Source organism: Oncorhynchus kisutch, linkage group LG18, assembly GCF_002021735.2.
Source record: "Oncorhynchus kisutch isolate 150728-3 linkage group LG18, Okis_V2, whole genome shotgun sequence".
In the NCBI taxonomy this organism is placed as follows: domain Eukaryota; kingdom Metazoa; phylum Chordata; class Actinopteri; order Salmoniformes; family Salmonidae; genus Oncorhynchus; species Oncorhynchus kisutch.
The window spans coordinates 75,574,834-75,601,266 of record NC_034191.2 but is presented as its reverse complement, the minus strand read 5'-3'; the positions used below and the strand labels follow the sequence as shown (position 1 = coordinate 75,601,266).

Below are 26,433 nucleotides of genomic sequence, written 5' to 3'. Positions count from 1 at the left end.
CCTTTAAGTGGCTAAAACCTTTTAACAACTTTAGAAATGGACTGTTATGACCTGTCTAGCCTAATCGAATACTATAGATCACCATTTTTTTGCAGAGATAGTTTTACATTTGGTGCATAGGTTATTGCTACTATACACGTGCTGGAAAATGGTCATACATATGAATTGAAGTATTTTGAAGTATGAAAATATGTACAGCTTTTGATGGGCACTTTCTACATATAAATCAATATGTCATCAACTTTATGATGATATAATTGTCTCCAAAGCCCCACCTCTCCTCTGCCTCTGTGCGCACTAACTGGGCGTGTACAGTGGCCACACACACGCGCTTTACTACCTGCTAATGCCCGTTACCCAGAACAACTGTCACACACACGCGGCAGATACACAGCTCAACCGGCGGAATTTAGGAAACTTCAAGTTAAGGGGTCATTTCTTCTACGCAACTTTGGAAAATATTTTATTTAAGAGTTAAATACACACACTAAAGTAAAATGGTTTCTTTCAGAGTAGTTTTTATTATTTTACCAGAACACTTGGAATATAACGTTGACTTTTGACTGGGTCTGATTTGGACTTCCCGAAGCGCTCAGAAATACATTTACAGCCGGGCTGTCAACTTGATGGAGACTTTTCAGAACCAGAAATAATGAATAGGCGTACCAATTTTACAAAAAAATATTGGATACTATTGCATAATGCGTAAATGATTTTCTATTACTTTTAAAGGAGCTACTTAAGCTTCTTTCAGTGAGAACAAGGAGCGCATTTGAAGACAGTTTTACGCGCAAAAGATTGACAATATATTGGACATTATTGAAACGGCAGGTCAGAGGCAATCTGACTACAAACTGGACATACAATGACAAGCTGTTGGTTTGCCTTTGTGGGGTTGTGGTGGAGCGCATATTGCATGTTCCTTATTGCAGGTAGCAATTATTTATTCGATGGGAACAACGAGGTGCACCCGAGTTTCATTCACCGGCGGTTGCGGACACACGAAAAGAGAGAGATGCAGAAGGAGATCCTCTCCATCCTTGGACTTCCACACAGACCCAGACCTCATATGTCACATGGAAAGTACAACTCCGCTCCGCTCTTCATGCTGGATCTTTACAATACGATATCCAGCGAGGAGAAAAACGAAGTGGAGGGCATGTTGGAACAGTACCAGTCCTTGTACACCACCCAAGGTCCCCGTTTAGCAAAACATCAGGAGAATGCCTTCCTAAATGACGCCGACATGGTGATGAGCTTTGTCAATCTGGGTAAGCTATACAGTTATCGTTACAAATGTAATTTATTTAACCTTATAGTAATTTAACTCAATTTGGAGATAATAGGGAGCAAATCATGTAATATTCGGACACATATGATCGTAAAAAGCAGTTTCGCGAACAGTATGCTTCTCCACTGGTTCAACAATAGATCGACATCCTGTAGTATATTTGCAGCCTACGTGTGAATTACAGGTGTTCGGATGAGCCTGTATTGGGCCGTCGATGCGTGCACAATTGCGCGCGCTCTCACGAACCACGGAATGTTTTCCTCTGAACTCTTCTCAGTCCTCTTCAATGGTAAAACACTAAAACGATTAAATGTTTTTTTTAAATACCGTGTTGCCTATGGACTTTACGCTCAATGATAATTTATGCATAGGGATAAATCGGTCCATTTAGTCCAAATGCTGAAGCCTTTTGTGAAATGTCGGAGGGATAAACATTTAAAACGTATCCATAGCAAACTATACTGAACAAAAATATAAACGCAACATGCAACAATTTCAACGATTTTAATGAGTTACAGTTCATATAAGGAAATCAGTCAATTGAAATAAGTTCATTATGCCCGAATATATGGATTTCACATCACTGGTCAGGGGCGCAGCCATGTGTGGGCCTGAGAGGGCATAGACCCACCCACTTGGGAGCCAGGCCCTGCCAGTCAGAATGAGTTTTCACCCACAAAAGTGCTTTATTACAGACATAAATACTCCACAGTTTCATCAGCTGTCCAGCTGGCTGGTCTCAGATGATCCCTTAAGGTGAAGAAGCCGGATGTGGAGGTCCTGGGCTGGCGTGGTTACACCTGGTCTGCGGTTGTGAGGCCGGCTGGATGTACTGCCAAATATTAAATTATCTGGCAACAGCTCTGGTGGACATTCCTGCAGTCAACATGCCAATTTAATGCTCCCTGAAAACTTGAGACATCTGTGGCATTGTGTTGTGTGACAAAACGATGCATTTTAGAGTGTCCTTTTATTGTCCCCAGCACAAGGTGCAACTGTATGATGATCATGGTGTTTAATCAGCTTCCTGATATGCCACACCTGTCAGGTGGATGGATTTTCTTAGCAAATGAAAAATGCACACTAACAGGGATGTAATCAAATTTGAGAGAATGAAGCCTTTTGTGCGTATGGAACATTTCTGTGATCTTTTATTTCAGCTCATGAAACATGGGACCAACACTTTACATGTTGTGTTTATATTTTTGTTCAGTATAAATACAAGAATCAACAACCAGCACACTGGTATTTATGTACGGCTATATTTGACATTGGCCATAGGGTAAATCCATTTGAATTCAGTCATTTCTTGACAGCGTCCCTTTTGATTTAAAAAAATACTTTCCGGCCTCCCGGGTGGCGCAGTGGTTGAGGGCTGTGCCATCAGAGACTCTGGGTTCTCGCCCAGGCTCTGTCGTAACCGGCCGCGACCGGGAGGTCCGTAGGGCGACGCACAATTGGCCTAGCGTCGCCCGGGTTAGGGAGGGGTTGGCCGGTAGGGATGTCCTTGTCTCATCGCGCACCAGCGACTCCTGTGGCGGGCCGGGCGCAGTGCGCGCTAACCAAGGTTGCCAGGTGCACTGTGTTTCCTCCGACACATTGGTGCGCTGGCTTCCGGGTTGGATGCGCGCTGTGTTAAGAAGCTGGGTTGTGTATCGGACTTTCAACCTTTGTCTCTCCCGAGCCCATACCGGAGTTGTAGCGATGACACAAGATAGTAGCTACTAAAAACAATTGGATACCACGAAATTGGGGAGAAAACGGGGTAAAATTCATTTAAAGAGAAAAAAATAATAATAATACTTTCCATACATTGAGAGGAGGCCCAATGGAGAGGAGGCCCAATGGAGAGGAGGCCCAATGGAGAGGAGGCCCAATGGAGAGGAGGCCCAATGGAGAGGCGGCCCAATGGAGAGGAGGCCCAATGGAGAGGAGGCCCAATGGAGAGGAGGCCCAATGGAGAGGAGGCCCAATGGAGAGGAGGTCCAATGGAGAGGAGGCCCAATGGAGAGGAGGCCCAATGGAGAGGCGGCCCAATGGAGAGGAGGTGAGGAGGCCCAATGGAGAGGCGGCCCAATGGAGAGGAGGCCCAATGGAGAGGAGGCCCAATGGAGAGGAGGCCCAATGGAGAGGAGGCCCAATGGAGAGGAGGCCCAATGGAGAGGAGGCCCAATGGAGAGGAGGCCCAATGGAGAGGCGGCCCAATGGAGAGGAGGTGAGGAGGCCCAATGGAGAGGCAGCCCAATGGAGAGGAGTTAAGGAGGCCCAATGGAGAGGCGGCCCAATGGAGAGGCGGCCCAATGGAGAGGAGGCCCAATGGAGAGGAGGCCCAATGGAGAGGAGATGAGGAGGCCCAATGGAGAGGAGGCCCAATGGAGAGGAGACCCAATGGAGAGGAGGCCCAATGGAGAGGAGGCCCAATGGAGAGGCGGCCCAATGGAGAGGCGGCCCAATGGAGAGGCGGCCCAATGGAGAGGCGGCCCAATGGAGAGGCGGCCCAATGGAGAGGCGGCCCAATGGAGAGGCGGCCCAATGGAGAGGCGGCCCAATGGAGAGGCGGCCCAATGGAGAGGCGGCCCAATGGAGAGGCGGCCCAATGGAGAGGCGGCCCAATGGAAAGGCGGCCCAATGGAGAGGCGGCCCAATGGAGAGGCGGCCCAATGGAGAGGTGGCCCAATGGAGAGGCGGCCCAATGGAGAGGAGGTGAGGAGGCCCAATGGAGAGGCGGCCCAATGGAGAGGCGGCCCAATGGAGAGGAGGTGAGGCGGCCCAATGGAGAGGCGGCCCAATGGAGAGGCGGCCCAATGGAGAGGAGGTGAGGAGGCCCAATGGAGAGGAGGCCCAATGGAGAGGAGGCCCAATGGAGAGGTGGCCCAATGGAGAGGAGGTGAGGAGGCCCAATGGAGAGGAGGCCCAATGGAGAGGAGGCCCAATGGAGAGGCGGCCCAATGGAGAGGCGGCCCAATGGAGAGGCGGCCCAATGGAGAGGCGGCCCAATGGAGAGGCGGCCCAATGGAGAGGAGGCCCAATGGAGAGGAGATGAGGAGGCCCAATGGAGAGGAGGCCCAATGGAGAGGAGGCCCAATGGAGAGGCGGTCAGACGGGGACATGAATGCCAAAACATTCAGGAGATAAAGGTGCTCAAAGTTCCACCAATTTGCATTCCCCTCCAGACCACGACACTTCATTTTCTTCATCACAGGAAAAGTTAAACGGTTGAATTTTATATAATTTCGAAGCTTACCAACAGGGTTGTCAAACTATTTTATAATTTCTTGAAAACTGACATTTTTTAAAACATTTATTGTCAGTTATCGTATCTAAAAACGCCTAAACTCAGATTTGTTTCATATTCTCATATGTTGTAGCTTAAGACCACGTGTAAGCACGCCAGCCCAGGACTTCCACATCCGGCTTCTTCACCTCGAGCTCATACTTTACATCATCTAAGGTGTTTGTGTTGTGCCAGCCATAGGTTGAGAAATATCATGCTCTTGAATACAGGGTGGGTGTCCATTCAATCATAGAAATATGTTTCTTAGAATGGACCTATTCCTTCAGACCACTGCAATTTAGCTGGTTACACTATTGAAATTTAAATTGAATTAAAATACTACCACAAAGTCTGCCGGTCCACCCATCGTCAAATGTCAACTTAAATTGTTATTTCTATTTTATGATCTGTATTTCAATGATTTCAATAGGTTTCCTATGGAGGATTGACAGCAAAATGTAAAACAACAGATATTCCCATTCATGTCAACCTTCTCTGTTGTGTGGACCTCCAACCATCTTTGTGGTACTAGTTGAAAGATGACATTTTTATTACATTGATCAGCCAAATCATGACACCTTGTATTCAAGAGCAAGTTGTGTCTCAATCCGATGGCAGGCACAACACAACAACCTCAAATGATGTAACATAGAGGGTCTAAGCTACAACATATGTGAATATGGTATGGGTGTTGTATGCAAAAATAGGTCAGCTTTAAACAGCTTTTATCCAAAAAGTCCCTTTCTGAGCACTTCTACAACGGGCAAATATGTATGGAACGTTTTGTTCAAATCAAGAGGTACTGTCAAAAAGTGATTGAATTCAAATGGATTCACCCCCATAGCCTACAATTTACGGGTTTAATGTGTAAACTGTGTTGCATTGTTTGTTTGCTTTGCTAGATTTATTTAATTAAACCCCAGACAATAAAGAGATACTTTAATCATAAACGCTTTAACATAAAAGCCCACGGTCATTCCTTCCATTAGCCTCGGGAGTGTTTACAGAGCCTGTCTAAACAGACTGTAGGAAGATTAACAGACTCTCTCTCTGGCAGGGGTTGGAACCAGTTCAGGGAACATAACCGAGAACTGAAAAATATAGATTTTTGATCAGGAACGGAAGTGATCTGTAGTGTTCCGTAACAGAACCGTTATTTTAAAATCTTGAGAACAGGTTAATAATGTAATTTTTGGTTCCAAAAATATTCCTAATGTCTAGTATGGGCTCCTGAGTGGCCCAGTGGTCTAAGACACTGTATCTCAGTGCAAGAGGTGTCATTACAGACCAACCAACCAGAACAACCAACCTATTTTGTAAAAACTGTCGATTTCACAGAAAAACTAGAAACTATATAAACTGTTCCTTTTTTGGGGTTCGAACTGGTTCAGAACTTTCTTTTCTGGTCAGTACACTGGAATGGAATGAAAAAAAAATAGGGGTTCTGAACAGAATGATTAGAAAATTATTTTGGTTCCAACCCCTGCTATCCTGTCAATGCTGCTAAGCTTGATGGATGGCATTTTTAAAATTTTGAATATTGACATTATTGAAAATGAAAATACTATGTGGCTCTTGTCAAAGTTGTTTTGAACTCAAGCCTGCCTAACCACAAAATTCAACAATCCACTGGGCAAAAACTGGTTGAATCAATGGTGTTTCCATGCTATTTCAACCCCCCCCCCCCCAAATAAATTTGATGACGTTGAATCAACGTAGAAAACTGATTGGATTTGCAAAAAGTAATCAATATAAGGGCATTTCGTATTTTTTCACCTAACTTTTAACCTAAATCCAGTGACATTATGTTTTTATTTTTTTTTGTTTGTGAATTGTTAGATACTACTGCACTGTTGGAGCTAGGAACAGAAGCATTTCGCTACACCCGCAATTACATCTGCTAAATATGTGTGTGTGACCATTCAAATTTGGTTTGATTTGATTTTGATTTGGGAGTGTCTCTTAAGTCATTTCGAATCACAGTTAGTTTTGGTTTTGCAGCTCTTGCGCATCTGCATATCCAATTCAATTAATCATCTTCGGTACATCAGTTCCCATCCAACACATAGTACCCAGGGATTAGGTTGCCATCCCAATAGAACACAGAGTCCTGCTACTTACTTACTGCCTTGGAGAAGATGGCTTCCTCCTCGAATGTGATTCTAATTAATACTAGACAGGCCAAGGCGCTCCGTCTGCTTTGCAAATTAAGTATTGTACAACTACTGTGTATCATCTGATTAGTTTTTAATGCTCAGTAGCTCAGTATTTGACTGTTTCCTGACGAATGGCCGGGAAACATAGACTACAGGATGCCGCTTACTGTCTGGGTGGTCTCGTTTCTTTAAAGCCTGCCTTTAGCATGTGTATTGTATAGGGACAATCATCGGATCTGATAGGTGTTGGAAAAAGTGGTGATGGACCTTTAATTTTGTATTGTAGGCCTCAACTGATCCACTGTACACCAGCTCTACTGATAGAGGGCTCATTGTGGGTTTTCCTATGGGGGTTCATGGATTTAGGAGTCCCTTAAACTCTGCTACAGCATCTGTCTGTGGTAAGCAGACGTTCTGTTCTTCGTCAGTGATTCATAGCTAGGTCTTGTTAGGTCATCCGCTCGTTGAAAGTATCGCTCATGCCAACGACCCATATTGACTCATCACAAGTAAAAGGAAATAACTTCAATTAGGTTAACAGAAACATCCCTTCCTTTGCCTCCCCCTCATTCACTGAAGCAGAGTGTTGATCATCGTCATCACTCTGTTTGCCTGGTCTGTACCCTGGTGTGTTACACTACATGATGTACAATACGAGCCACATGATGTCGCACCACCAACCCAGACTCGTCTTAATGTTCCCCCTTGTGTAGTAGCCACGGTTGGTTGGTCGGTCGGTTGGTCGGTGGCAGCGCTAGTCAGCCTGAAGATACTTTTGAAGATAATATCTTCATTCCTGTGAGAAAAAGAGGTCAACCATTGAAGTGAGCTGTCATTCGGTCTCCTAGAAAATTAATGGTTCACCTGTTCTGTGAAATAAGTATTCTAAACCACAGATGTGTCAATTTCCTTTGAAAACTTCGAAGGGTTTTCTGACCAGAAGAGGAGAACATGGTCTAAATACACGCACATTGTCACACGCTGACCTTAGTTATCTATGTTTTCTTTATTATTTTGGTTAGGTCAGGGTGTGACGAGGGTGGGTATGTGTGTTTTTGTCTTGTCTAGGGTTTTTTGTAATTCTGTGGGGTTTTAGTATGTCTAGGTATATGTAGGTCTATGGTGGCCTGCATTGGTTCCCAATCAGAGGCAGCTGTTTATCGTTGTCTCTGATTGGGGATCCTATTTAGGTTGCCATTTTCCATGTTGGTTTTGTGGGTTATTGTCTATGTGTAGTTGCCTGTCAGCACTCGTGTTATATAGCGTCACGGTCGTTTTGTTTCTTTGTTAGTTTGTTTAGTGTTTTTCCTTCATTAAAAGAAGATTATGCTTATCACGCTGTGCCTTGGTCTCCTCGTTACGACGACCGTGACACACATAGTCATTTCGCTTTTCATTTAGGATATTTAAACTGGTTTAGTACATGTGTTGATGGAACTGGTTTTAGTATGTGTGTTGATGGAACTGGTTTTAGTATGTGTGCTGATGGAACTGGTTTTAGTATGTGTGCTGATGGAACTGGTTTTAGTATGTGTGCTGATGGAACTGGTTTTAGTATGTGTGCTGATGGAACTGGTTTTAGTATGTGTGCTGATGGATCTGGTTTTAGTATGTGTGTTGATGGATCTGGTTTAGTATGTGTGCTGATGGAACTGGTTTAGTATGTGTGCTGATGGAACTGGTTTAGTATGTGTGTTGATGGAACTGGTTTTAGTATGTGTGTTGATGGATCTGGTTTAGTATGTGTGCTGATGGAACTGGTTTAGTATGTGTGCTGATGGAACTGGTTTAGTATGTGTGTTGATGGAACTGGTTTTAGTATGTGTGTTGATGGAACTGGTTTAGTATGTGTGCTGATGGAACTGGTTTTAGTATGTGTGCTGATGGAACTGGTTTAGTATGTGTGTTGATGGAACTGGTTTTAGTATGTGTGTTGATGGAACTGGTTTAGTATGTGTGCTGATGGAACTGGTTTTAGTATGTGTGCTGATGGAACTGGTTTTAGTATGTGTGTTGATGGAACTGGTTTTAGTATGTGTGTTGATGGAACTGGTTTTAGTATGTGTGCTGATGGAACTGGTTTTAGTATGTGTGCTGATGGAACTGGTTTTAGTATGTGTGTTGATGGAACTGGTTTTAGTATGTGTGTTGATGGAACTGGTTTTAGTATGTGTGCTGATGGAACTGGTTTTAGTATGTGTGCTGATGGAACTGGTTTAGTATGTGTGTTGATGGAACTGGTTTTAGTATGTGTGTTGATGGAACTGGTTTAGTATGTGTGCTGATGGAACTGGTTTTAGTATGTGTGCTGATGGAACTGGTTTAGTATGTGTGTTGATGGAACTGGTTTTAGTATGTGTGTTGATGGAACTGGTTTAGTATGTGTGCTGATGGAACTGGTTTTAGTATGTGTGCTGATGGAACTGGTTTTAGTATGTGTGCTGATGGAACTGGTTTTAGTATGTGTGTTGATGGAACTGGTTTTAGTATGTGTGTTGATGGAACTGGTTTTAGTATGTGTGCTGATGGAACTGGTTTTAGTATGTGTGCTGATGGAACTGGTTTTAGTATGTGTGTTGATGGAACTGGTTTTAGTATGTGTGTTGATGGAACTGGTTTTAGTATGTGTGCTGATGGAACTGGTTTTAGTATGTGTGCTGATGGAACTGGCTTTAGTATGTGTGCTGATGGAACTGGCTTTAGTATGTGTGTTGATGGAACTGGTTTTAGTATGTGTGCTGATGGAACTGGCTTTAGTATGTGTGCTGATGGAACTGGTTTTAGTATGTGTGCTGATGGAACTGGTTTAGTATGTGTGTTGATGGAACTGGTTTTAGTATGTGTGTTGATGGAACTGAAACTTCAAATGTTGTTATTTTGTCATGTCCAACTTATTTCTGATGGATTCGCTTAGCCTCATGGCTGAAGATCTTCCCGAGCCTTACTTAACATGAGATGTTACCAAAAATTCCCATCTCCCATTTCTCCTCCTAACTCTCTCTATGAGATCCTCTACAGAGGGGACTTCCAGTAAGTAAGGGTAAAATCCATCTCTGTTTGAAGGACTTGCACCCTCCCTTGTACGGCCTACCATCATCCCCTGTCCACATCCTGTTGAACTGCAATGGAGGAGCCATCAGTGCCCCTCTTATCTAAATCAACAGCCACCCGCGTCGGGCGTCAGCGAACCACCAGCCTGCCTCTCACACTTGAAAGGTGACCTGGGAGACTGAGGGTTTTCAAGGAGGGGGGTTCAGGAGATTATCTGGGTCTATATACAATCCCAGGTTTACTCTAGCAATCCCAGCCTTTTGAAATGTTTTCCCTGGGTGCATTTCTGATCGGCTAAATCTCAAGTCATCTGTGTTCTTTTTGCAACAGAACATGTCACAAACCTCTGGCATTATCAAATAATTTGTTGGGAACGATCAAAGAGTTACTTGTTTGATTTCAAGGGCGGCTTTGGCCAATACCCGGCTTCCTGTGGACCCCCTAAACAAAAGCAAAGTCATTCCTGCTTTGTGTTCAAGGTTTTTAAGAATTAAATTAAGTGAAGAATTTGAGATATGCTGCCGTGGATTTAAATGACAGTTTCTAAGCCATGAAGTTGAGTGAAACTAATAGTTGTTGAAAAAAAAACCCACAACAAAAGGAGTAGATGGAGTTGTACTTTAACATCTACTGTGGCTCTGTAATAGTGTTCTGCATGGACAGATGGAAAAGCTATAACAACCAGACTCTGGAGATGTTTCTTCCATCAAACTGTTTGTTTCTATGAAGTGGCCGTATGTTTTGCCAAAGAGCCTGACAACCAGTACCTTCCAAACAGCTGAAAAGGAAGCTCTTTTAATAAACGGTACCGTCTAAACAGCTGTAAAGGAAGCTCTTTAATAAACGGTACCGTCTAAACAGCTGAAAAGGAAGCTCTTTTAATAAACGGTACCGTCTAAACAGCTGAAAAGGAAGCTCTTTTAATAAACGGTACCTTCCAAACAGCTGAAAAGGAAGCTCTTTTAATAAATGGTACCTTCTAAACAGCTGAAAAGGAAGCTCTTTTAATAAACGGTACCTTCCAAACAGCTGAAAAGGAAGCTCTTTTAATAAACGGTACCTTCCAAACAGCTGAAAAGGAAGCTCTTTTAATAAACGGTACCTTCCAAACAGCTAAAAAGGAAGCTCTTTTAATAAACGGTACCTTCCAAACAGCTGAAAAGGAAGCTCTTTAAAAAAAAAACGGTATTTCAATATGCGGAAACATTTGTGTGTCTTAGGCCCTAAAACATATGAAAGCAAACATGGGGTTTACAGTTTGTTCATTCAATTAATCCCCTTGTTTTAAAACTTTATTAAATTCAGCTGCCTAAAAAGCCTACTTTCTGTGCTTCAGTAGATCTACGTGCAGGAAATACCTCAGAGAAAACTTTGCAGCTTCCGAACGCATGCACACACACACATTCACTCACACACGCACGCACGCACGCACGCACGCACGCACGCACGCACATTCTCACACACACACACATTCACTCACACACACACACGCACGCACGCACGCACGCACGCACATTCTCACACACACATTCACTCACACACTCACACACACGCACGCACGCACGCACGCACATTCTCACACACACACACATTCACTCACGCGCACACACACACACACACACACACACACACACACACACACACACACACACACACAGATGAGATGACCCTAAGGTCGAAAGATAACACTTTTTAAGAGGGCATTCCTTTTACACTTGAAGACGTTTCTGTCACACACTACTCTTAAACCGCCTGATGGTATCGCTCCCTCTCACGCTATTACTCTCTCACCTGACAAGATGGCTGTCACGATTGGTCGCTACACGTGAAAAGAATGCCATGCTATGTTCTTTTTCCTCCCGAATTCCTTCTCTGAAAATTCTATGAGCATTCCTATTCCCAGTGGGATGACGTGGGATGGGACCGCGGTGAGCGGAATGAGATAAAAGCTTTAGACACGGCACACTCCGGTAGGTAACAATCTGTGGAGGAGCGGTGAGTACCGCGATGGAACATCTGATTACAGGGCCCGCTCTTCTCACATTTTTCACGTTGTGTGCAGGCATGCAAGAATGTTTGCTCTGATATGCCTCGAGGACAGGCCAAAAACTCCCTTAAGGCGCATTCTCCGAACTGTTGCAATGGTGGCAGAGGCCAAGAAGAGAATAGAGTAGACCTGCTTCTGCTCTGACCTTCTGACCCTTGGTGTTTCTCTAAGAGAGGGCTTTAGTGAGGAATGAGTGTGTGTGTGTGTGGGTGGGTGGGTGGGTGGGTGGGTGGGTGGAACCAGATGATTCCCCAGGCCAGTGATACAGTCTGGTGATAGAAATGGTGGATTGTTTTCTATTATTAACTACAATTATATATATTCTTATATATATACTATCATAACTTTACTATATGTATTATTATATACTATTATATATATTATTATATACTATTATATATATTAATACTATTATATATATTATTCTATACTATATATTATTATATACTATTATATATATTATTATATACTGTTATATATATTACAATATACTATATATTATATATATTATTATATACTATTATATATATATTATTATATACTGTTATATATATTACAATATACTATATATTATATATATTATTATATACTATTATATATATATTATTATATACTGTTATATATATTACAATATACTATATATTATATATATTATTATATACTGTTATATATTACTATATACTATTATATATATTATTATATACTGTTATATATATTATTATATACTCATTTGGTGTAACAAGTGGTTCAGGGTAGCCTAGTGGTTAGAGCATTGGATTAGTAACCGATTAGTAACCGAAAGGTTGCAAGTTCAAATCCCCGAGCTGACAAGGTAACAATCTGTCGTTCTGCCCCTGAACAAGGCAGTTAACCCACTGTTCCTAGGCCAGTTAACCCACTGTTCCTAGACCAGTTAACCCACTGTTCCTAGAAGAGTTAACCCACTGTTCCTAGAAGAGTTAACCCACTGTTCCTAGGCCAGTTAACCCACTGTTCCTAGACCAGTTAACCCACTGTTCCTAGACCAGTTAACCCACTGTTCCTACGCCGTCATTGACAATAAGAATTTGTTCTTAACTGACTTGCCTAGTTAAATAAAGGTCAAATAAAAAACCCGCTGTCACCTGCTTCCTATGCCAATCGGAGGTGGGGGGGCTAATGATGGGAGCGTGAGAACAGCATCACCCTTCTCCCTGAGCTCCCCTTTCCTGCTCCTTAGGTCTTTACCACCTTCCCCGCTGAGGATTTATGGACGCCTGGGTGCCATAGGTGGCGTTAGTGCATCTTGAATCAACACAGCGCTGGTATGTTGACGTGAAGCAGCTGTGAAATACACACACACATATACATGTCCTCCCTATCTCCTGGACGGTGCGTCAGATACACACACACACACACACACACACACACACACGTGTAGACGCAGGCTCGCACACCTACACACAGACTCGAGCATACACACCTCAGGTATTTTTGTTGTCGACCTCCTTTGATGCTTTTCAAGCTTGACGTGCTGCAACTGATATCATTGATATCATATTTATTTTTTATTTTTCATTTTGCCGTTATTTTACCAGGTAAGTTGACTGAGAACGCGTTCTCATTTACAGCAACGACCCGGGGAATAGTCACAGGGGAGAGGAAGGGGGATGAATGAGCCAATTGTAAACTGGGGATGATTCAGGGAAGTATTTAAATGACATTTCTATGATGTTGATGTATTCAAACACATAGACATTAGAATGCTGGGAGGATATGACGGTGGATGTTGGTTACTCTGTGACACGCAATTCCAGGCAGCTTTCCGAATGATCAAGACTTCCTACAATGTGGTTAACAATAAAGGTCAGTCAACAGAGACGGACTTTAAAGAAGAGTTGTGTAGAGACTGACATTAAAGAAGAGTTGTGTAGAGACGGATGTTAAAGAAGAGTTGTGTAGAGACTGACGTTAAAGAAGAGTTGTGTAGAGACTGACATTAAAGAAGAGTTGTGTAGAGACTGACGTTAAAGAAGAGTTGTGTAGAGACTGACTTTAAAGAAGAGTTGTGTAGAGACTGACATTAAAGAAGAGTTGTGTAGAGACTGACATTAAAGAAGAGTTGTGTAGAGACTGACATTAAAGAAGAGTTGTGTAGAGACTGACATTAAAGAAGAGTTGTGTAGAGACGGATGTTAAAGAAGAGTTGTGTAGAGACTGACATTAAAGAAGAGTTGTGTAGAGACTGACATTAAAGAAGAGTTGTGTAGAGACTGACATTAAAGAAGAGTTGTGTAGAGACGGATGTTAAAGAAGAGTTGTGTAGAGACTGACATTAAAGAAGAGTTGTGTAGAGACGGATGTTAAAGAAGAGTTGTGTAGAGACTGATGTTAAAGAAGAGTTGTGAATGTGTAATGTCCAACACAGAAAAGGGCAGGATTTATCTCCAGCCAATAGGAGGTCACACCTAGATGTGGCAGGAAGACAGAGACATGGATAGAAAGAGCAGAGAGGTCCAGCCCACTGAGACCACAGGTGATTGGATAGAAAGAGCAGAGAGGTCCAGCCCACTGAGACCACAGGTGATTGGATAGAAAGAGCAGAGAGGTCCAGCCCACTGAGACCACAGGTGATTGGATAGAAAGAGCAGAGAGGTCCAGCCCACTGAGACCACAGGTGATTGGATAGAAATCAAATCAAATCAAATCAAATTTATTTATATAGCCCTTCGTACATCAGCTGATATCTCAAAGTGCTGTACAGAAACCCAGCCTAAAACCCCAAACAGCAAGCAATGCAGGTGGAGAAGCACGGTGGCTAGGAAAAACTCCCTAGAAAGGCCAATACCTAGGAAGAAACCTAGAGAGGAACCAGGCTATGTGGGGTGGCCAGTCCTCTTCTGGCTGTGCCGGGTGGAGATTATAACAGAACATGGTCAAGATGTTCAATGTTCATAAATGACCAGCATGGTCGAATAATAATAAGGCAGAACAGTTGAAACTAGAGCAGCAGCACAGTCAGGTGGAAGTTGAAACTGGAGCAGCAGCATGGCCAGGTAGACTGGGGACAGCAAGGAGTCATCATGTCAGGTAGTCCTGGGGCATGGTCCTAGGGCTCAGGTCAGTTGAAACTGGAACAGCAGCATGGCCAGGTGGACTGGGGACAGCAAGGAGTCATCATGTCAGGTAGTCCTGGGGCATGGTCCTAGGGCTCAGGTCCTCCGAGAGAGAGAAAGAAAGAGAGAAGGAGAGAATTAGAGAACGCACACTTAGATTCACACAGGACACCGAATAGGACAGGAGAAGTACTCCAGATATAACAAACTGACCCCAGCCCCCCGACACATAAACTACTGCAGCATAAATACTGGAGGCTGAGACAGGAGGGGTCAGGAGACACTGTGGCCCCATCCGAGGACACCCCCGGACAGGGCCAAACAGGAAGGATATAACCCCACCCACTTTGCCAAAGCACAGCCCCCACACCACTAGAGGGATATCTTCAACCACCAACTTACCATCCTGAGACAAGGCTGAGTATAGCCCACAAAGATCTCCGCCACGGCACAACCCAAGGGGGGGGGGGGGCGCCAACCCAGACAGGATGACCACAACAGTGAATCAACCCACTCAGGTGACGCACCCCCTCCAGGGACGGCATGAGAGAGCCCCAGCAAGCCAGTGACTCAGCCCCTGTAATAGGGTTAGAGGCAGAGAATCCCAGTGGAAAGAGGGGAACCGGCCAGGCAGAGACAGCAAGGGCGGTTCGTTGCTCCAGAGCCTTTCCGTTCACCTTCCCACTCCTGGGCCAGACTACACTCAATCATATGACCCACCATTCACAGAGATAAACTGATATCTTTCCGACAGATAAGATCTAAACCAGGCCAGAACATGTCCGTGTAGACCAATTTGGGTTTCCAATCTCTCCAAAAGAATGTGGTGATCGATGGTATCAAAAGCAGCACTAAGGTCTAGGAGCACGAGGACAGATGCAGAGCCTCGGTCCGATGCCATTAAAATGTCATTTACCACCTTCACAAGTGCCGTCTCAGTGCTATGATGGGGTCTAAAACCAGACTGAAGCATTTCGTATACATTGTTTGTCTTCAGGAAGGCAGTGAGTTGCTGCGCAACAGCCTTCTCTAAAATTTTTGAGAGGAATGGAAGATTCGATATAGGCCGATAGTTTTTTATATTTTCTGGGTCAAGGTTTGGCTTTTTCAAGAGAGGCTTTATTACTGCCACTTTTAGTGAGTTTGGTACACATCCAGTGGATAGAGAGCCGTTTATTATGTTCAACATAGGAGGGCCAAGCACAGGAAGCAGCTCTTTCAGTAGTTTAGTTGGAATAGGGTCCAGTATGCAGCTTGAAGGTTTAGAGGCCATGATTATTTTCATCATTGTGTCAAGAGATATAGTACTAAAACACTTGAGCGTCTCTCTTGATCCTAGGTCCTGGCAGAGTTGTGCAGACTCAGGACAACTGAGGTTTGGAGGAATACGCAGGTTTAAAGAGGAGTCCAGAGCAGAGAGGTCCAGCCCACTGAGACCACAGGTGATTGGATAGAAAGAGCAGACAGGGATCCAGCCCATTGAGGCCACAGATGTCAGTGTTTCTGTGGCCTGGAAGGTGGCAAGAGTCAGGATTCCACCACACTCAATGGAAGTGGGTAGAGATAGGGCAGATTTGACCACCACTACCCTTCAGTGTTCCCAGCCCGGTCAGACCTCTAAAGAGGACGTGCCTGAAACAACAACCCAGGGGAGAATCAGGGCTTCCGCATGCTCCAAACACTCCAACCCCTTCAACCTCTACAAGTGGCCCCACTTTTTCAGTTTTTTTCTTCTAATTTATGAGGGCCAGGGAAGCGGAGGGGCTGACTTTCCAAACACGATACGGGCATGAAAACAAAGCGAGATGGGAGCTCTTTGCGCTGAAGAGAGAGACAGAGATCATACTCCCACTTCCACTGGCACTTTCCACTAATCAATTCACTGTCGAGGCTGCTTCCAGACTGTTTACCTGCCCTCAGACCCAAAACAACCCGTATTGTTCAATGTTCACACGCCTGTCCTGTGGCCTAGGAAGGAATGTGTTCTAAACACTGGCTGCTAATGAGTAGAATAGAAAAACGTGTGAGCTGAGCTTCTCTGCTGTCCCGTCTCGGTCTGACCTGTCACGTCTGGTGGGTTGGAAGTTGGAACTCTTGATTTATGGGCGCACTTAAGTGTTTTTCGTGGGGACCGTCCAGTCCAGAGTGTGTTTTTAAATCATATGGCCGGTATCAAAGCAGGGAAAGGAATCCCCCCCCCCCCCCTCCTCCCATTGTGGTCGGTCGCCATGGTTATGTCTATGTCATGTTTCGCTCTGTTGAGTAGTAGGCAGGAGTTTGGAGCCAAAGAGCCTTTTTAAATGGCTCCAAAACTCTCATTTGGTATAACATGTCCAGATCTCTGGTGAATTGCTTGAGAGCTCCATGGAATATATCAATGTAATGTTGACATGTTGTATGTTGACTACCGTGCTGACAGTTTTACTGACAGACCAGTGCAGGTACTTATTGTAAAACTTGTCCTAGTTTCTGTTCAGTCCCTAGTACCGATCTCCGGCCCGCACCACATTGATGTGTTTTACATTGTGTATCAAAAGACAGGCTTACATACAAGTCAACACGGGAACACTAGAGCTGCTCTGATTTATCAGCGGATCATGTGCTCTTGTTGTGAGCCAATGAACGACATTGTGGTCTACTCAGAGTTTCCAATGGGAATAGCATTGAGCCTCAACCTTCATACCAGTGAGGTAAAGAGGGATAGGAGGGATAGGAGTGATAGAGAGAGTGAGGCATAGAGAGAGATACTCTGGCCCTCTAACTTGTGGCTGTGGAATGCAAGCCACCAATATTTTGACTTCTCCTTTGGAAACAGCTGCGTTTCCTTTTTAATCGGATCCCTCAGGAGAAATCCATCTCGTCCGTCTGTCACAGGCTTCCTCCTCTAAATCTGAGAAGGTAGGGGCCAGCCGAGCGCTCAGACACACACCTGCTACAGCAGACACCAGATCACTATAGCAGGTCTCCCCACTCGGTCCCTCTGCCACCTCACACACACACACACACACTCACACACACACATGCATGTGTGCGCACACACACACAGTGCACAAGCACACATAGTGTACACACACACACATACACACACTAGGGACCAGCCCTCAAATGGAATTCCTCAAATCCTAAAAGGTCAATAACAGGGAACCTTGACAATAATCAGCACAGATTTGTCAGAGTATAAAAAAAAGGCGGAAATGAGAAACGTAACAGATTTGGGGGAGAGAAGAAAAGAAAGTGCATCAGAAAACAACGCAGTACATCTCTGTTTATATTTAGTTTGTACTAATGGAAGCCAAACTGAGATGTAGCAAGGGAGCCATTTTTTATAGAGGGTCAGTAGTTTGGCCCATAGGAAAGCAGTAGCTTTCGTTGTCTGTTGCCTATAAATCTCAGAGTAAATTGACCAAAACATCAAGGATGGGAGAATCCTACAGTAGTGGAAGGAATTAGATCAGGGGCTTTTTAAAGAGCTCCCAATCGGATGACCATTGATTCTTCCTTAAAGACAGACATTGATGGACGGCAGTTTCAGACTGAATGTATGGAGCGATCGATTCAGCAGCAGAATTCAGGATGAGTCGTCAGGTAAGAGACAGAGGACTTTGAGGTCAGGATAAGAGCCATGTGAACACTTCTATGTGTACAGTAGGAATGCCTTGAATATGTTTAGTGTTTAGCACCCCCCCCCCCCCCCCCCCCCCCCCCCCCCCCCCCGAGCGACCGCTGTCCTGGGCTGCCAGGGAGGGAAGGGAGAGACATTACAGGATTGGGCTGTCAGGGAGGGAGAGACATTACAGGATTGGGCTGTCAGGGAGGGAGAGACATTACAGGATTGGGCTGTCAGGGAGGGAGAGACATTACAGGATTGGGCTGTCAGGGAGGGAGAGACATTACAGGATTGGGCTGTCAGGGAGGGAGAGACATTACAGGATTGGGCTGTCAGGGAGGGAGAGACATTACAGGATTGGGCTGTCAGGGAGGGAGAGACATTACAGGATTGGGCTGTCAGGGAGGGAGAGACATTACAGGATTGGGCTGTCAGGGAGGGAGAGACATTACAGGATTGGGCTGTCAGGGAGGGAGAGACATTACAGGATTGGGCTGTCAGGGAGGGAGAGACATTACAGGATTGGGCTGTCAGGGAGGGAGAGACATTACAGGATTGGGCTGTCAGGGAGGGAGAGACATTACAGGATTGGGCTGTCAGGGAGGGAGAGACATTACAGGATTGGGCTGTCAGGGAGGGAGAGACATTACAGGATTGGGCTGTCAGGGAGGGAGAGACATTACAGGATTGGGCTGTCAGGGAGGGAGAGACATTACAGGATTGGGCTGTCAGGGAGGGAGAGACATTACAGGATTGGGCTGTCAGGGAGGGAGAGACATTACAGGATTGGGCTGTCAGGGAGGGAGAGACATTACAGGATTGGGCTGTCAGGGAGGGAGAGACATTACAGGATTGGGCTGTCAGGGAGGGAGAGACATTACAGGATTGGGCTGTCAGGGAGGGAGAGACATTACAGGATTGGGCTGTCAGGGAGGGAGAGACATTACAGGATTGGGCTGTCAGGGAGGGAGAGACATTACAGGATTGGGCTGTCAGGGAGGGAGAGACATTACAGGATTGGGCTGTCAGGGAGGGAGAGACATTACAGGATTGGGCTGTCAGGGAGGGAGAGACATTACAGGATTGGGCTGTCAGGGAGGGAGAGACATCACAGGATTGGGCTGTCAGGGAGGGAGAGACATTACAGGATTGGGCTGTCAGGGAGGGAGAGACATTACAGGATTGGGCTGTCAGGGAGGGAGAGACATTACAGGATTGGGCTGTCAGGGAGGGAGAGACATTACAGGATTGGGCTGTCAGGGAGGGAGAGACATTACAGGATTGGGCTGTCAGGGAGGGAGAGACATTACAGGATTGGGCTGTCAGGGAGGGAGAGACATTACAGGATTGGGCTGTCAGGGAGGGAGAGACATTACAGGATTGGGCTGTCAGGGCGGGAGAGACATCACAGGATTGGGCTGTCAGGGAGGGAGAGACATTACAGGATTGTTTGAGAAGGTCCCATTCTGTGAGACTGCCACTGCACAGAAGTCTGTTCCAAGAAGATTGTTGTATCAGCTGTGTTTAGCTGTTTTTATTTCATGTCTCCATGTCAAAAAGTGGGAAAGAATTTGAGTGTTTATTTTCCAGCCCATTTCCAGGATTGGTATGATATTCCTTCTCAAAAGATATTACCCTGTTTGTTGACAGGCTATTGGCTTACATTGGCTAGCGAATGAGAACGGCTGCTCTCACAAGGGCTGTTGAAGAAGTCGCTACTGACTGTTAATGTTAATGAGCCTGCTCTGTGAACACCTGAGGCCATAAGCCCCCTTGGGCTGGAACTACGTGCTACACCAATCTCAGACTACGCTACTACGACGCCAAATGAAGGGCCGTTTCACACTAGCGCTGGTGAAATAAATATAGAAAATATTCTACAGCAGGGAAATGACTTTGTCTAAGTACTGGTAGATTCAACAAACAAAAGAATGGACGACCTGACCAGAGAGGTAAAGGAGCAGATAAACAGTCTTCATTTCTCCCAGGGAGAGCTTAATGAGTTGAAAAGGACTGCAGCAGTATGACAACTAACTGTTCGTTTACGAGGAAAGACATCAACACTGTCTCTGAATCAATAATAATGACAAGGAAACAGGATTACCTAGAAGGACATTCATGGCCAATAACATTGTTGTGGATGGATTCACAGTCTCCACATGAGACCTGGATGGAGTCTGAGGAAAAAGTGATAAAAATGATCAGATAGATCCTAAGACGATTGAGGTGAGCCTGCTCTGTGCACCCACAGAATTGGAAAACCTATTTCTGGCCCAGGTGAGAGACCCAGGTCGATAGTGGTAAAGTTCCTGAGGGAGAAGGACAAGGCGGCTGTTATGGAGAGAGCCAAGAACCTGAGAGGAACCAACGCCTTCCTCAACGAGAACTACTCTGAAAACTGTGCTGCAGAGGCTAGAGAACTGATCCCAGCCATGGAAGAAACCAGAGATCGAGGCGACATTGCTTACAGTACATCTGTTACGACAGGCTCATTGTCCACCCTCCCACCCAAAAGCCTGAAAGGGGAAAGAGGCCCAATCTGACAGGTTCATAGCCTATGCCCCCGCACCCTGATTGATGGCTTGCTTTGTTTGTGGTTTCCCATATTATGTCTAATAAACTACCCAGGAAAGGGATAAAACATGGCCCATATTAAGATATGCAGCCTAAGTAAAATGAAATCAATAACTAGCTAACCTCAGATAACATTCATATTTTAGACACCAATGAGACTCACTTCCATGCAGTGCCTGCAGAAAGAATTGACAGCCTGAATTTTAAATTGATTTCATTTAGATTTTTTTTTGTCACTGGCCCCATAATGTCAAAGGGGAATTATGTTTTTCAGAATTTTTACAAATTAATAAAAAATGAAATGCTGAAATGTCTTGAGTCAATAAGTCTTCAATCCCTTTGTTAAGGCAAGCTTAAATAAGGTCACGAGTAAAAATGTACGTAAGAAGTCACAGTAAGTTTCACTCTGTGTGCAATAACAGTGTTTAACATGATTTTTGAATGACTATCTCATCTCTGTACCTTATACATACAATTATCTGTAAGGTCCCTCAGTCAAGCAGTGAATTTCAAACACAGATTCCACCACAAAGACCAGGGAGGTTTTCCAATGCCTCTCAAAGAAGGGTACCTATTGGGGGATGGGTGACATTTTTAAAAAGCAGACATTGAGCATCGTGAAGTTATTAATTACACTTTGGATGGTGTATCAATACACCCAGTCACTACAAAGATACAGACAGAGGGGGAAAAAAGGAAGCCTGGATGGAATAAAAATATCCCAAAACATGCATCCTGTTTGCAATAAGGCACTAAAGTAGTACTTTAAAAAATTGGCAGAGCAATTCACTTTTTGTTACTGAGTACCACTCTCCATTTTTTTCAAGCTTAGTGGTGTCTGCATCATGTTAGGGGTATGCATGTAATTGTTAAGGACTGGGAAGTTTTTCAGGATAAAAAAGAAACGTAATAGAGCTAAGCACAGGAAAAATCCTAGAGGTTAACCTGGTTCAGTCTGCTTTCCATCAGACACATGGGAGATTAATTCACCTTTCAGCAGGACAATAACCTAAAACACAAGGACAAATATACACTGGATTTGCTTACCAAGAAGACAGTGAATGTTCCCGAGTGGCCGAGTTACAGTTTTGACTTAAATCTACTTGACAATCTATGGCAAGACCTGAAAATGGTTGTCTAGAGTGATCACCAACCAATTTGACAGAGCATGAAGAATTTTGAAAATAAATAATTGGCAAATGTTGCACAATCCAGGTGTGTAAAGCTCTTAAGAGACTTACCCAGAAAGACTCACTGCTGTAATCGCTGCCAAAGGTGCTTCTACAAAGTCAGGGATGTGAATACTTATGTACATGAGATATTTCTGTATTTCATTTTCAATACATTTGCTAACATTTCTAAAAACAAGTTTTTTTCTTTGTCGTTATGGGGCAAGTTTTCTTCTTCTACTGAATCCATTTAGAATTGTTGAATGCTGTAACACAACAACATGTGGACTAAATCAAGGGGTATGAATACTTTCTGAAGGCCCTGTAATTCATTTGACAACACAGCAGTAGCAATACAGGGATACAACAGCCATAGAAGAGACAGGGAGAAATATGGGGGAGATGTTGCTGTATATGTCCAGAGCCAAATTCCTGTGTAGCTTGGAGAGGATCTCATGCCAAAGGTTGTGTTTTGGTCATTCCGCTACCCCAGAATGGTAAGGCACCCTTTTCTGGTTCTAACAACAGATCAATAAGTCTCTTAGCAAACTGTTGGAAAGAATTGTGTTTGACCAAATACAATGTTATTTCACTATGAACAAATTAACAACAGACTTTCAGCATGCCTATAGAGAAGAGCATTCTACATGTACTGCACTGACACAAATGACTGACGATTGGCTGAAAGCAATTGATAATAAGAAGATGGTTGTAGCTGTGTACTGTTAGGTTTCAGTGCAGCCTTAGACATTATTGACCATAATCTGTTAGCGGAAAAGCATATGTGTTATGGTTTTACGCCCTCTGCCATCGTGGATCAAAAAGGTACAGGGCATTCAGAAAGTATTCAGACCCCTTGACTTTTTCCACATTTTCTTATTCCAAAGTGGATTAAATAGTTTTCCCCCCTCACAATACCTCATAATGACAAAACAAAAAGAAAAACTGAAATATTGCATTTAAGTATTCAGACCCCTTGACTTTTTCCACATTTTGTTACGTTACAGCCTTATTCCAAAGTGGATTAAATCGTTTTTTCCCTCCTCACAATACCCCATAATGACAAAAGAAAAAGAAAAACTGAAATATTGCATTTAAGTATTCAGACCCTTTACTCAAGTACTTTGTTGAAGCACCTTGTTGAAGCACTCTTCTTGGGTATGACGCTACAAGATTGGCACACATGTATTTGGGGAGTTTCTCCCATTCTTCTCTGCAGATCCTTTGAAGCTCTGTCAGGTTGGATGGGGAGCCTTGCTGCACAGCTATTTTCAGGTCTCTCCAGAGACGTTCGATCGGGTTCAAGTCCGGGCTCTGGCTGGGCCTCTCAAGGACATTCTGAAACTTGTCCTGAAGCCACTCATGCGTTGTCTTGGCTGTGTGCTTAGGGTCGCTGACCTGTTGGAAGGTGAACCTCTGCCCCCAGTCTGAGATCATGAGCGCTCTGGAGCAGATTTTCATCAAGGATCTCTCTGTACTTTGCTCCGTTTATCTTTACCTCAATCCTGACTAGTCTTCCAGTCCCTGCCTCTGAAAAACATCCCCACAGCATGATGCTGCCCCCACCATGCCACATCGTAGGGATGGTGCCAGCTTTCCTCCAGACGTGATGCTTGGTATTTAGGCCAAAGAGTTTAATCTTGGTTTCATCAGACCAGAGAATCTTGTTTATATATGGTTGGGGAAGTCTTTAGGTTCCTTTTGACAAACTCCATGCGGGATGTCATGTGCCATTTACTGAGAAGTGGCTTCCGTCTGACCAATCTACCATATTGCCTGATCGTTGGAGTGATGCAGAGATGATTGTCCTTCTTGAAGGGCCTCCCATCTCTACAGAGGAACTCTAGAGCTCTGTCAGAGTGACCTTCGGGTTCTTGGTCACCTACCTGACCAAGGCCCTTCTCCCCTGATTGTTCAGTTTGGCCGGGTGGCCAGCTCTAGGAAGAGTATTGGTGGTTCCGAACTTCTTCCATTTAAGAATGATGGAGGCCACTGTGTTCTTCAATGCTGCAGACATTTCTTGGTATCCTTCCCCAGATCTGTGCCTCAACACAATCATTTCTCTGAGCTCTACGGACAATTGCTTCGACCTCATGGTTTGTTTTTTGCTCTGACATGCACTGTCAACTGTTAGACTTTATATAGACAGGTGTGTGCCTTTCCAAATCAATTCCAATCAATTGAATTTACCACAGATGGAATCCAATGAAGTTGTAGAAACATCTCATGTGTGATCAATGGAAACAGAAGCTCAATTTCGAGTCTCATAGCAAAGGGTCTGAATACTGATGTTAAAAAGGGTCTGAATACTGATGTTAAAAAGGGTCTGAATACTGATGTTAAAAAGGGTCTGAATACTGATGTTAAAAAGGGTCTGAATACTGATGTTAAAAAGGGTCTGAATACTGATGTTAAAAAGGGTCTGAATACTGATGTTAAAAAGGGTCTGAATACTGATGTTAAAAAGGGTCTGAATACTGATGTTAAAAAGGGTCTGAATACTGATGTTAAAAAGGGTCTGAATACTGATGTTAAAAAGGTATTTCTGTTTTTTGGTTTTATAAATTTGCCCCCCAAAAATCGAAAAACCAGTTTTTGCTTTCTCATTATGGGGCACTGGGTGTAGATTGATGAGGATTTTTTTTAACGTATTTAATCCATTTTAGAATAATGCTGTAACACAACAGAATGTGGAGAAAGGGAAGGGGTGTGAATACTTTCCGAATGCACTGTATCTACCTAATACATGGAAAGTGTGGAATTCCGCAAATGGGTTGTTTTGGCCCTTTACTGCCTTAAACTAAGCCTGTGTGGCTATGTACTGTATGCTGATGATTCAACCCTATACACATCAGCGGCCACAGCTAGTGAAATCACTGCTACTCTAAACACAGAGTTGAAGTTCATGTCAGAATGACTGGCCAGCAACAAACTGGTCCTGAATATTTCTAAGAATAAGAGCAGACTATGAATAATCTCTTAAACTCTACATCTAAACTGGATCTGGTAATAAAAAATCTGGTTATACATTTTTTTTTTTTTTTAAAGATAACTAAGACTGTCCTAATAAAATACTAAATACACACAGAATACATTGCTCTCAGAAGTGTAGTTCTGTCCTGAGAGCTGTGGAAGAATGAAATCTCCCAATGACACACCGGTATGAGGGGGATGACTGCTACCATTCAGCCGTCCGCCGATTGGGGCTCCTGATAGTCTCTGTTGGTTACAGCCAAGGCCTTGCATGGACAGGCAGTCATCTTTTAGCAGAGTCTCAACAGAGCTGCAATTATCACAAATTACCCTTACCTTCTGAGTGCCCTGGGACTATAAAACCTGAAAAGTGTGACCAGATTAGATATTTTTTTCTGGGCATTAGTGTGGAATGCAGCGCTGACAGACTGGGCGGTGGGAAAATGCGTCCGGACATCTTCCTGTCAGGGGTTTGTAATCAGAATCCTGGTTTCTTTTTAAAGGATTATGATTACAGTCAAAATAGGATTCTAATGTTCTAGCGTGGAATTCTTCCTGAGTGATGTCATTATGTAACCTGGAAGGCTAATGGGCCAACGGCTGGCCAGTTTCAGCTTGAAGGCTCTTTCTTCAACTGCTCATGGTCTATGACAGTCTTTGTCAAGGATTGTCTCCTGCCTCATATCCTCATCATGGTGGGTTGGACTGCCCATTCATTTTCTAATTGTTTGTGCTCTGACCGGGGCTGAACTGTGTAGGGCATTTGACTGTGTGGGGGCTGACCTGTTTGGGGGCTGAGCTGTGTGAGGGCTGAGCTGTGCGAGGGCTGAGCTGTGCGAGGGCTGAGCTGTGCGAGGGCTGAGCTGTGCGAGGGCTGAGCTGTGCGAGGGCTGAGCTGTGCGAGAGCTGAGCTGTTTGGGGGCTGAGCTCTGTGGGGGCTGAGCTGTTTGGGGGCTGAGCTCTGTGGGGGCTGAGCTGTGCGAGGGCTGAGCTCTGTGGGGGCTGAGCTGTGCGAGGGCTGAGCTGTGCGAGGGCTGAGCTGTGTGAGGGCTGAGCTGTGTGAGGGCTGAGCTGTGTGAGGGCTGAGCTCTGTGGGGGCTGAGCTGTGCGAGGGCTGAGCTGTGTGAGGGCTGAGCTGTGTGGGTGTTGAGCTCTGTGGGGGCTGTGACTATGTGAGCGTGTGCATATGTGTGTGT

General features: G+C 44.4%; 1 protein-coding gene across 1 annotated transcript in view; it reads left to right on the top strand.

The window, feature by feature from the left end:
* The first annotated feature begins 371 nt into the window (after positions 1-371).
* LOC109909627 (bone morphogenetic protein 7-like) overlaps positions 372-26,433 on the top strand; it is a 62,817-nt gene continuing 36,755 nt past the window's right edge. Inside the window, exon 1 of the mRNA XM_031796799.1 lies at positions 372-1,271. Coding sequence (XP_031652659.1) covers positions 866-1,271 — 406 coding nt within the window. The 5' untranslated portion in view covers positions 372-865. The remainder of the gene's footprint in view (positions 1,272-26,433) is intronic.